Source organism: Paralichthys olivaceus, chromosome 16, assembly GCF_024713975.1.
Source record: "Paralichthys olivaceus isolate ysfri-2021 chromosome 16, ASM2471397v2, whole genome shotgun sequence".
Classification (NCBI taxonomy): Eukaryota; Metazoa; Chordata; class Actinopteri; order Pleuronectiformes; family Paralichthyidae; genus Paralichthys; species Paralichthys olivaceus.
This window is the reverse complement of record NC_091108.1, coordinates 4,114,134-4,125,813: the sequence shown is the minus strand read 5'-3', so window position 1 is coordinate 4,125,813 and position 11,680 is coordinate 4,114,134. Positions and strand designations below refer to the sequence as shown.

The 11,680-nt window shown below is 41.8% G+C and overlaps 1 protein-coding gene across 17 annotated transcripts; it reads left to right on the top strand.

Moving 5' to 3' along the window:
• Window positions 1–879: 879 nt before the first annotated feature.
• On the top strand, window positions 880–11,654 carry fubp1 (far upstream element (FUSE) binding protein 1). Of its 17 annotated transcripts, none has more exons than XM_020107337.2 (20): window positions 880–1,040; window positions 1,437–1,527; window positions 2,978–3,013; window positions 3,164–3,200; window positions 3,298–3,344; window positions 3,431–3,502; window positions 3,592–3,649; window positions 3,764–3,926; window positions 4,011–4,109; window positions 4,619–4,750; window positions 4,839–4,941; window positions 5,204–5,443; window positions 5,607–5,767; window positions 5,852–6,003; window positions 6,119–6,195; window positions 6,436–6,561; window positions 6,868–6,942; window positions 7,361–7,423; window positions 8,130–8,287; window positions 8,515–11,654. In XM_020107337.2, the coding sequence occupies exons 1-20, from the start codon at window positions 906–908 to the stop codon at window positions 8,521–8,523; spliced, it is 2,034 nt and encodes a 677-aa protein (XP_019962896.1). In that variant the 5' UTR covers window positions 880–905; the 3' UTR covers window positions 8,524–11,654. The 17 variants fall into 17 exon arrangements, with proteins under 17 accessions (XP_019962896.1, XP_019962880.1, XP_019962917.1 ...); XM_020107321.2 differs by having other exon boundaries at window positions 1,437–1,560; XM_020107314.2 differs by having other exon boundaries at window positions 913–1,052; window positions 1,437–1,560.
• The last annotated feature ends 26 nt before the right edge of the window (window positions 11,655–11,680 follow it).

The window sequence follows — 11,680 nt, the reverse complement described above, 5'->3', positions numbered from 1 at the left end:
GACGTGATGAAGTATCTGAAAACACTAAACTACAGAGTGCGGATGCAAACTTGACTTGAAATTTGCAATGTGAGTGTTATATAATAAATTACAGTCCATTTCAGACTGAACTGTGTAAATGAGGTGTGAAAGTTTGAGCTGTATAATAAAAATAACATTTTATATCATAACAGGGGTCAGACAGCTTGTTTCCTTTATCATCAACCTGAGTTTGTTTCTTTGTTTTGACTTTGACTGTGCATCTTACAGGTCTGTGTATATTGGTGTATTTAAACTTCTTATATTTAAAAATCATTTTGACAAATTGGGGTGGGTATGTTCTGGCTAATTATCTCTGTAACGAGCCAAAAACAAATTCATGGTAGGGAAGCAAAATCTGAAGGAAGTGTATTTCTAAATAAGAAACATTTGTTGTTGTAACATGTCTGAATACTGAATGTGATGCTAAACAAAGCACGACAAGAACAACAACAGAAAAATCCAAATATGAGTACATACATCTGTAGTTGTTATCAAAGTTATTAGGTTTTTATAATGCAAGTTAGTAATAAACTTAGTAATAAAATGAAACAGAAAAATGCTTGCTGCTGTACTTTGATGAATCTGGACTAAATCATCAATGTATGTTGAAGATGTGTTTTTGAAACACAAGTTTCAGACAAATATGTAAAAACACAAAAAGGGAAACTTCAGAGTTTTTAATCCAGCTCTTTGTTGTATTTTTTATTGACTATCTGTCTGTCTTTTGTTTGTATTAGTATGATTCATTGATAAATAAAGACGATCACTCGATCAATAATAAAAATAAAAATTCTGTTAAATGTAATTTGAACCGTAGGCGTTAACAAAAATGGTATCGCGAGACTTGACACGCGACCACGAGTGATCCCGTCCGCATCCCGGGAATGAAAGCCGCCATCTTGTCGCGCCGAGCAGCAGAAGAAGACATGGCTGACTACAGCAACGTGGCTCCGCCGTCCTCCAACTCCGGTGGCGGGATGAACGACGCTTTTAAAGACGCTCTGCAGCGAGCACGACAGGTAGGAAGACCCGTAAGATCTTTTCGTACTTAAATCATATCGAAGTTTGTGATAAATGTCAAGTTTGTCGTGTTTTTCCTGTTGTCGCGCACGGGGTCAGGCAAGGCTAGGCTAAGCTAAACCGACGACTCACGTTACGCCACATTGGCCAAACGGGGAGAGCTGTTTCCGTTGAACTCTGGCTGAGTTAGATGAGCAAAGTTAACGGCGGGATTATATCTCTGCGCTTTCATTAATAACAACATGAGCTCGCTGGCAAAAAGTTAAAGTTTCCCTTTGTGAGTGGAGGCTTCGTGGGGGGAATGGAGGCCGCACGCATCGTGTTGCTTCACCCTGCAAGACAAAGAGAAGACGGAAGAACTAACGTGTTCTTCTTTCTGTCGTTCTCTGTTTCAGATCGCAGCGAAGATCGGTGGCGACGGCGTCGCGGCTCCTCCATCAAATGAGTTTGGCTACGGAGGCCAGAAAAGGCCCCTGGAGGACGCTGGTGGGTATTTTCCCATGCCTAACCTGAATATCGGTCAGTGGCTCAAATCGATTCAATGCAAGTCTTAATAGATGATAGTGCCTGCCCGTGTGTGTTTTTTTTAAAAGCAGCTACTAAATTATACTCTCATAGATCATACTGTGTAATTATCAATGTGCTTTTTAAACCATGAGGCTAACATCGCTACTAACCACGTTGAAGCAGCTTGTTCTCATGTGGTCGATGTGATGCAGTGTGTTGATTATAGCATGTGGTTGTGTTCAAGAGGTTTTTACAGCTTCTTCCAATCGATGTGTAATTTGACTGTAAAAATCTAGATATGGTTGTTATTACTGCTTTCACGTCAAGAGAATGTGAACATACAAACACTGTGGTGTATCACTTCCAAGTTTTGGGTACACGATGGAACTGGTAATGCAGGGTTTTCTAATGGTTTCTTGGGTCAAGGCACTGTGGTGGTGGGGGGGTAACTACTGGCCATTTTTAAATATACATTTCATTATTTTGGCCAAACCATTTTTCACTACACATCAGGTATTGGCAAGAAAGCACATGTAGCCACTGCCACGTCTATGAGCCATACAAGGAAACATTTATTCACTTCTAGCTGATCTATGCCACATTTAATTATTTTCTGCTATAAAGATGTTAGATTACAGAAAGAAGACATTCTCTTACCTCGTTTCCTTAGCAGAACATGGTACACGTGTCTACAGAAACTCCTGCAGGCTACACTGGCCTATTCAAACGCTAATTCGTTCTTGTTCTACTCAAAATGCATTATGCAAGCAGCCATTATACAGCACTTCTTTAAAGGCCCTAGTTACACCTAGTTACGCTCCATTCAACGAGAATGTTGTCTGTAATGAATGGAATCTGGTAATGTCCTGAAATATTGGGGCAAAACAATTACACAGACGTCAAGGTTAAATTATACCAGGTTAGTAAGTAAGCCTTGTCAAAAAGATCAGGGAAACAACCATGACCCAAGACAGGGGTTATTTCAAAGTAGTTAAATGTGGATGGTCAATGATGAGAACTCATGCACCACGCTGAGAAGCTGATGTAAAACCCAACCCTAAGTTCTGAGACCTGAACACACACCTCTAGTCAGATATTAAGAAACTCTGCCACTATAGTGTCTTATTTTATTTTCCACTTCAGCACGGTAAGAAGGAATGAGAGAGTCTTTGTGCTCTATGCAGAAGCAATGATGTAAAACATTGTGTGGGAGATTTTTCATATAATTATAGAAACTGTAAACATTTAATTATCCATAATTGAACTGGTGGTCTGTCACTGTCAAGAGGTAATTGGCTGTTGTGTCGGCCTGTACAACTTAAACTAAGTATACCGAAGAAACTGGTGGCCTTTTTCAAACCCTGATAGTAGTGTGATAGAGGGTTTAATAACAGATACTTATTCTGGTTATTGTGTCGTGTTGTCACAGACCAACCAGAGACGAAGAAAGTGGCTACAAGTGATGGTAAGTGAAGCAATGATGACTCGGTGGTAGTAACGGCTCATCACATGACTGTAATTCTTGATAATTGTCATTAATTGGACATTTGGTGGATGCCTTACACCCTTAATGGTTCATTTTTACTGCTAAAGTATTGTATTGTATTTTTTGCAGCCTTTTCAGGAATGGGAGGAATGGGTGGTGCCCCAAGGTAAGTAACACAGGTTGAATTGAATTGTTTACCACCCACACTTGTGAAAAATAATATTTTAATGTTCATTTCTAATCTTAACACTTTTCATTGTTAGGTCATTATCAGAAGAGTTCAAGGTTCCAGATGGAATGGTCGGCTTCAGTAAGTTTGTAATTTAAATGGTTAACAATAAAAACATAATTTTATTATCACTTGGATTGTGTTGTAACACTCCTCCCCCTTTCTAGTTATTGGAAGAGGGGGCGAACAAATATCACGTCTGCAGCAGGAATCTGGATGTAAAATACAAATTGCCCCTGGTAGGTTTGGTATTGTTGCTAATACTAGGATATCAAATGCAATAGTTTATGAACGGCTTGTATAAACAGCTCCTCCTTCTGTGTAATAGACAGCGGTGGAATGCCAGACAGGTCGGTGACGTTAACAGGACCACCAGAAGCAATCCAGTGAGTATCCAGCCCTTGTGGAGCAAATCTTGGCGTAAAATTGTTATCAAAGGCTCAGTTGGTTCCTTTACAACAGTTCTAGAAAGTGCATGATGGTTATTTTCCTCCCATCAGGGGTGCAAAGAGACTACTATCAGAGATTGTTGAGAAGGGACGTCCAGCTCCAGCGTTCCACCCCAATGATGGTCCGGGAATGACTGTTCAGGAGATCATGGTCCCTGCCTCTAAAGCCGGACTTGTCATTGGAAAGGGTGGAGAAACCATCAAAAGCCTTCAGGTGAGGGTTCGGCCTGTGATCACAAGTGAAAATGTGTCGATTGGAGACAGTTACTGAATATATTTTGTTTCTCTTGATCTGAAGGAAAGAGCCGGAGTGAAGATGGTCATGATCCAAGATGGACCCCAAAACACCGGTGCAGACAAGCCACTTCGCATTTCAGGAGAGCCCTTTAAAGTTCAGGTAGGTCATTGTCCACGAGACCATTGCATTCACAGCGCTTAATAAAATAACACACTCATCACAATACTAGTGGGCAGACCCTTGCCGTAATTCATTGTCTCTGTAGCAGTTTTCAGACATAACCTGCAGGTAAAATCTTGAGATGTACCTACAGACTTTACCAGCAGTTTGTCTTTCACTCATGCACAGTGAAGCGGGAGGTTTTGTTCACAATGTCAACAAATCCTCTGCATTATTCAGATGAGATGCCTTATTTTTTCTACCAGATTAGTACGTAAGCTTTGTCACAAAGATCAGGGAAACAACAACAGAGAAAGCTAATTTCACTGCTGTTAAACTGTGGATGGTCAATGATGAGAACTCATGCACCACGCTGAGAAGCTGATGTATAACCCAACCCTAAGTTCTGAGACCTGAACACACAACTATTTAGACATTCATCTCAATCACCTACTCCAGGGCAAAGACAAAGAGTGGCCGTGTAATGTTATGATTCTGTTTCTCTTCAGCAAGCCAAAGAGATGGTCATGGAGCTGATCAGAGACCAGGGCTTCAGGGAGCAGAGGGGCGAGTATGGTTCAAGAATTGGTGGAGGCGGCGGCGGTGGTGGTGGCGGCGGAGGAGGAGGCGATAGCTTGGATGTAAGTGTTTTTAATACATTATTTATTTTCTAACCTTGGGTTTTCCACACCATCTTATGTTTTGGTTTTGTGTCCCATCACCATATAGGTCCCTGTCCCCCGGTTTGCAGTGGGTATCGTTATTGGCAGAAATGGAGAGATGATCAAGAAGATACAGAATGACACGGGCGTCAGGATTCAATTTAAACCAGGTGAGTGTCTCAAAAAGATCTGAGAACCAACAACTGAAAAAAAAAAAAGGTTCATTACATGTAGTTAAATTGGTCAATGATGAAAACTCATGCACCACGCTGAGCAGCTGATGTATAACCCAACCCTAAGTTCTGAGACCTGAACAAATGCAGAGACATTAGACCCCAATGTCAATCATTGGTGTTTTTTTTAAGTTTCCCCAACTTCATAATTTGAGAATGTAATCTTGATGGGCTCTAATCAATATGTTTTCCACCTCAGATGACGGCAGCACACCAGACAGAATAGCACAGATCATGGGTCCTCCTGACCAGGCTCAACACGCAGCTGAGATCATATCTGACCTGCTGAGGAGTGTTCAGGCTGGAGGACCCCCAGGACATGGTGGTGGCAGAGGGCGAGGCCGTGGGCAGGGCAACTGGAACATGGGGCCCCCTGGTGGCCTACAGGAGTTTACCTTCACCGTCCCTACTATGAAGACCGGCCTCATCATTGGAAAGGGTACGTGGTGCCTCGAAAGGGGGGGGGTTTGTTGTAGCACTGAAACTATAGCCTACAGGATCTGGGGATTAAGTGTAATAACTAAAATCTTTTAATAACTTCTTGGAAACAAAGTCAGGCAAATACTTTTTTTGTAATTAATGTTATATCCAATCTCTTCCAGGTGGTGAGACAATCAAGGGCATCAGCCAACAGTCTGGAGCCAGGATTGAGCTACAGAGGAATCCTCCACCCAACGCTGATCCCAACATCAAAATGTTCACAGTCAGAGGCTCCCCTCAGCAGATTGACTATGCCAGGCAGCTTGTGGAGGAGAAAATTGGGGTGTGATACTGGATGTTTTTGTAAAAAAAACCTCTTTGAGTGCCATTTGTAAGTGTTACTTACTAGATGACTTTGTGTTTTCAGGGACCAGTCACACCAATGGGCGGCCCACATGGTCCCCCTGGTCCACATGGAGGCCCAGGCCCGCATGGTCTTCCTGGACCACCTGGACCTCCCGGGGCTCCCATGGGTCCGTACAACCCTGGACCATATAACCAGGGACCTCCAGGGCCACAGTAAGTACAGTTAACCCCTGTGAATGATTTTCATCCTATTCAAAGTTCTGAGATGATAACGTTGAGGCGGGGGGATGAAGGATGTGCAAAATGTATAATTATTTCTTTTCATCAGTGGTCCTCCTGCACCTTACCAGCCTCAGGGATGGGGCAATGGCTACCCACACTGGCAGCAGGGACAACCTGATCCAAGTGAGTACCTGTTTGTAGTTGATTGTTGAGGGAAATCGAAAGGTCCTTCATGACTGTCAGTTAAAGCAGAAAACTTTTCCCTTAGTCCGTTTTTAGTTTCCCATCCTCAGCTTGTGAAGTTTATATAAAGGCTTAAAAGCAAGAAATTCCCTTTTCCCAAAGAAGAAAGCAGAGACCCTGGTGATAGATTATATAAAGGACAGTTAGAACTCAATGTTTGGTCCTATGTGTTGTAACCAGATAAAGCAGCAGCTGATGCTAATGCAGCAGCGTGGGCAGCCTACTACGCTCAGTGCGGCCAACAGCCACAAGCTCCCATGACCCCAACAAGTGGCGCTCCCGGCACGACTCAAACCAACGGCCAAGGTAACACATTTTTGTCCACTGTTTGCCAAGCATCAGTGCTTCTAGAGGAAGCAGAAACTGTTAAGCGTAGATCAGTGTAGTTTATTAGCTTTATTTCATTAGTGTCCTCTTGTCTTCCTCGTGCCTCTAACAGGAGACAGTTGGTTTGGTTTCACCTTTAAAGCACAATTTTTTTTTATATATAAAACTTTTTTTATATTACCCCAGGGACAGGAAAAGTTTTCCTCTGACAGCCCGACCCAGGCAGGTGGAGGACAAACCACTGCGAGTGATTGACTGAATTACAAGTACCGTTTTTTTTAACAGGTGACCCACAGGCTGCAGGTCAGAGTGGACAGGCAGATTACTCCAAGGCCTGGGAGGAATATTACAAGAAAACTGGTATATGATCGTAGTTTCAGTGTACACCTACTGACACAAGACAGTCTAAACAGTCACAGGGCATTCCGTCAGCTTCTTTTTCAGGTCTGGGTATTTTTCGGTATCGCTGGCCTGCTGTGGAGCGTTTTCAGTGTGCCTCCACCTGGTTTGACATTTGTCGCCTGTGCTGTTTAGACTGCAACACTTTGTCTATCTACAGGACTGAGCTGTCGACACAGAACCACCTTATGAGCTTAGAGTAGCTTATATTCTAGACCATCCTAGGGCTTTATCCACACTGATGGCAAACTATTCTAATGTTGCATGAATGTGTTACTGCTACTGAATGTGTGTAGATTAAAATGTTTGATTTGTAGGTTTCTTTTTCTTTTATAATAACACTTGGATACTTTGTCTCATTCCTCACTTGTCTTTGCAGGTCAACAGAGCCAACAACCTCAGGACTACACGAAAGCCTGGGAGGAATATTACAAGAAACAAGGTGAATATTCCTGTTAGGGAAGTTGGACTGTAGGTCACGATCACACCTAATTCATTTAGTGTTGTCCTTTTCCGGTGGCTGAATTTCTACGCCAAGAAAATGGCCACTACCCAGACCATAATCAGATATCGATCCATATGTCCATTTTTTGCTGCTTAGTCAGGAACAGTGATGTTCGTCCCTGTGTCAGTTCTGCTATTGACCATAGAATTCAATGGTTTAAAAATGTCCCATCAGTACCTAATAATCAGCTGACCCCATAATTATCCTGACCTCTGCCTGGGGCTGTTGATGTTAAAGGGTGGCTGCGTTCCTCCAGCAGCTCTCTGTAGTGGAGTTGCTGCTCTCCCAGCCACCCTAGAAAAAGCATGAAGGTATCTGACTCACCAGCGAGAGATGTCGGTGTTGGGTTCGTTCCCCTTCTTACATGTTCATCTCCTCTTGGAATGTGACAAAGAAAGTATTCTCACAATTGTGAAGCTGGAACCAGTTGAAAAATTACATAATATTGATAAACTGGTAGAATACTAGATTTTTCTAATCAACTAGCTTCGTCGCAGAAGCATCAATCAGCCTCTAAATCTGGTTCAACTGCTCTGCTCTTGAGATCTTAGAACAGATGCTGCATACATGCATGTAATGGGACAGAAGTAAAAAAAAAAAAAAAACTTCATTCACACGTGGTTTCTCTTCTTGGACCCTCCAGGTCAAGCGGCCCCTCAGGCCACTGCAGCAGCGGCAGCCTCCCAGCCTGGAGGCCAGCCTGACTACAGCGCTGCCTGGGCGGAGTACTACCGGCAGCAGGCTGCGTACTATGGTACAACCAGCCCTCAGGCGATGGGTGCAGCACCACAAGCCCCTCAGGTACACCCCCGATAAGAATCTGCCCTCCACATTCATGTATACTGAATAGTTTGGTGCCGTAACCCCTTCCTCCCTCAGGTCTTTACAGGGATCCGGTGGCTGCAGCACTTGCACAAACTTAACCAACCATTTCCTTCCTAGGTTATAACTATTTATTTTTGGGAAGCTGAGTCCACTGTTTCTGCTGTTAACATGCAATGTATCTTCTATGTATTTCTTCTGCACAGGGCCAGTAATGTGAAGTGGACATAAAGTAAATGCTACATTGTCGAAACAAAATCCTTTGTTAAATGTTTGGATGCAGACGCCTTGATGAAGATCTTAAATTTCCTTGGTTTCAAAGTCTTTCTCACAAATGGCAGATTTCCTGGCGAACATGTCCTCTTTCTTTTGTTTTTGTTTATTTTTTCTTGTAAATGCTTTGTTTTTAGTGAGTTAATTATACATATGGTCATTCCAGTCCTGTATCTACATTAAATGTGGTTAGAAATCCTGTTTATTGAACTGTTGACATTACCTTGTAAATCATCTCAGTTTTAAAAATGCTATTGCCTGTTGTGTTTTTGCAATAAAACAAACTGAAACCTCCTGTGTTGGTAAGTTGGGGTGGTTTAAAAACCAGAAGGGTGGGTTGACATCAATTTCTGTATGTTGTTTTACCTGAGCGGGGGTGGGGGGGTTGAAGTTTAAACGCAGGCCAAGTGTGGGTTTCATTGTTCAAAATGGTCGACTCCAGTTGTGCTGTCCTGTCTCTCTCCAACTGTCTATAAGGCTCTTAGATACATTATGTGCGTGCAATGATCCCGAGTGGTTCAGACCAACAAACGTCCTCTTGTTGATAGACTATTTTAATTTTACACTTCCTGTTTGTCATTAGAAAGTTGACTGGTATCTGTGTATCGTGAACTCATGCATTACCTGCGTTGCTGTGGCACTCTTGTTGTTTTTTAAAATCTTTGCCTGGTTTGACATTGTTGAGGTAGTATGCTCTGTATTTTGCCTTGATAGACACTTCCTCCTCCACAGGCGAGTTTAGAAAAGCGGTAAGCAAGTGTTTTTCTTAACATGTTCCTCAGAAAACGTGGTTGCAAGAAAATGCTGCATATTTTTTAGTGTTCTTATAAACATATATACATATATATATATTCTTGTGCTGTTCTTTTTCCAGGACAGTCAGGTAAAATTGTATCGAAAATGCATTGAAACGTTTGTCTTGCCCATTTCTCCAGTTGTGAACTAACTCACATGTATAAATTTGTTTTTTAAAGAATGTTTTTTTAATATAAAAACATTGCAAAAAAAAAAGAAACGTATTTCTGCTGTGCCCATTCTGTTAGTCTTTATCCAGTATAAGAACGTAGATGATGTTGTAGGGTCGGGGTGGCTAAGCAGTCCTCATCCATCAGTTGAGCCCTCCTCTCCTGTAAGTACAAAACTGATTTGACTCTTGAGAGAAAAAAAAAACGCCTTTTTTGATGCTTTATAAACTTTAAGCGATGTAGTACTTGTCAAATATTTCCATTCCCCCCACCCCCATGTGTTTGGGTAAGTATGAAATGTTCTGAGGAGAGGCTTAAGGACTTGTAGATTCTTGATTCTCGTAACCATATGTTTCTGAGACTTGCCTTGTGTGACAGTTTAACATGACTCTTCACAGTCGTAGCGTGTTCTAGTTTCTGTGTAGGAAGCATTTTCAGTGCCAGTTGGATTTCTGAGGCTTGAATGTCAGTTTTTTTCACTGCTGGTAGGAACTGTTTAAGGATGTCATGTGGTTTCTCATTTCTGACCCTGCCAAGTGCCATTGTCTAGTCGAGACTCATGTTTTTAAAAAGAAATGCCATTCACTGCAACATATTGCTTAGACAAGTCCCACTGCATTTATCCAGTGTAGCATGCTTAGGTTTCTGCTCTTATTTCTTCAATGTCCTATATGAGCATGTGGAATGATGCGAGTAGCGGAAGTGTTTCTCAGTAGCTCCGTTTTGATGATGACATTTATTCTGAATGAGCTCTGATGTTGAAAGGCTGTTGATTATATTTTAAAAAGTCAAAACAATCTCTGCATTGTTCACTGATGGCAAACAGTGCGATATCTGATCTTTGCAGTGTCGTCCCTGACCTTGCACCTTAGGTTCTGCCGCAAAAACACAGGTAAGCGAAACCTAAGGAAACCAGTGTTTCTGTTCAGTGACATGACCAATATGACATGCAAAGAAAATGCTTACCTGTGTCGTTAACATGCCTTCAATGCATTCATGCTTAGTCGTAAAGATATTTTTGAAAGTCTGAACAGTCCTTATTTCTTTTAAAAAGAAAGATGATCTGCCTTCATGAATGAAATGCATGACGTGACTTGTATGACTTGTTACATATGAAGTTTGACTTTTCAACAAATCAGAAAAAAAGCTGTTGTGTAGATTAACTGAGGAAATGTCTTTATCGTATGTGCTTTAAATGATGATGATAGCCTTATGTTTGCATTCCTGGTAAGTCTGATAGCGATTGTACAATGATTTAGTCAACTCTGACCCTGGTGTAACAAACTGCATGCCATGCAAACCTGTTGCCAGACGTTAGCCATGTCCTGAGCTGTTAGGTTTTCACCTGAACGGTGAAACACATGATTCATTTTTATTTTTTTAATATCCTATTTCTCCTGTCGTGGTGTGAATCTGCCCTCAAAGTGCAGTGCAAAATCTCTTATTGAAACGCTGCTGCCTTCACTTCTCGCTCACAGTGTTGGAGGACGCTGCAGGCTTAGGTCGTAGAGTCAGGCCCTGTCGTAGTTTGCTCCCCCCCACAAAAAGGAGGAATCCTTTGAGTCAGAGCTCCGGTGATAAGGTAAAAAAAAAACAAAAAAACAAAACCCAGCAACGCATTGAAATTTAAAATTCTGTGATTGCAAAAGTGTTGGTCAGATTCATGTTTCTCGGATTGATTTCTCTCTTTAAACCATGCCATAGTGTATTTAGAGCTGTCTGATGGTTAACTGCTTGAATGCTTGCATTAGTAACATTAAGTGAACGGGTGTGGGGTAGAAAGTTGGACGAGGACAGGAACTTAATACATTTTCTATAACATATGCACTGTTTCTACTGGGAGTAATATTTGGGGTATGAACAACTTTTCTCTGTAGTTTAAAAGGTCACATGTTGTGTTTATTTGAGGCTTTTCACTCTGTACGTGTCAGATGCTCAGTGTTTCAACACAGAGTTGGAGTGGGTGTAGAAGACTAAACAAGGAGCATGCCTTAGAGGTAAAGAGGTTTCATGTGCTGTGTATATTCAATTTATTGGTTTGTTTTATTCAGTGAACTGTTCTGACTTAACATGTTGCCATGTTCATCAATAAAGTTGTATTAAACAGACGTGACTCGTGCATTTCATTAGATCA

Excerpts from the sequence above, each read along its gene's own strand:
- fubp1 (XM_069510565.1), top strand. The coding sequence starts at position 906 with ATGAAAGCCGCCATCTTGTCGCGCCGAGCAGCAGAAGAAGACATGGCT. Across the intron at positions 3,345-3,430 it reads AGATGGAATGGTCGGCTTCA|TTATTGGAAGAGGGGGCGAA; the intron begins GTAAGTTTGTAA and ends CCCCCTTTCTAG. Across the intron at positions 5,444-5,606 it reads CGGCCTCATCATTGGAAAGG|GTGGTGAGACAATCAAGGGC; the intron begins GTACGTGGTGCC and ends AATCTCTTCCAG.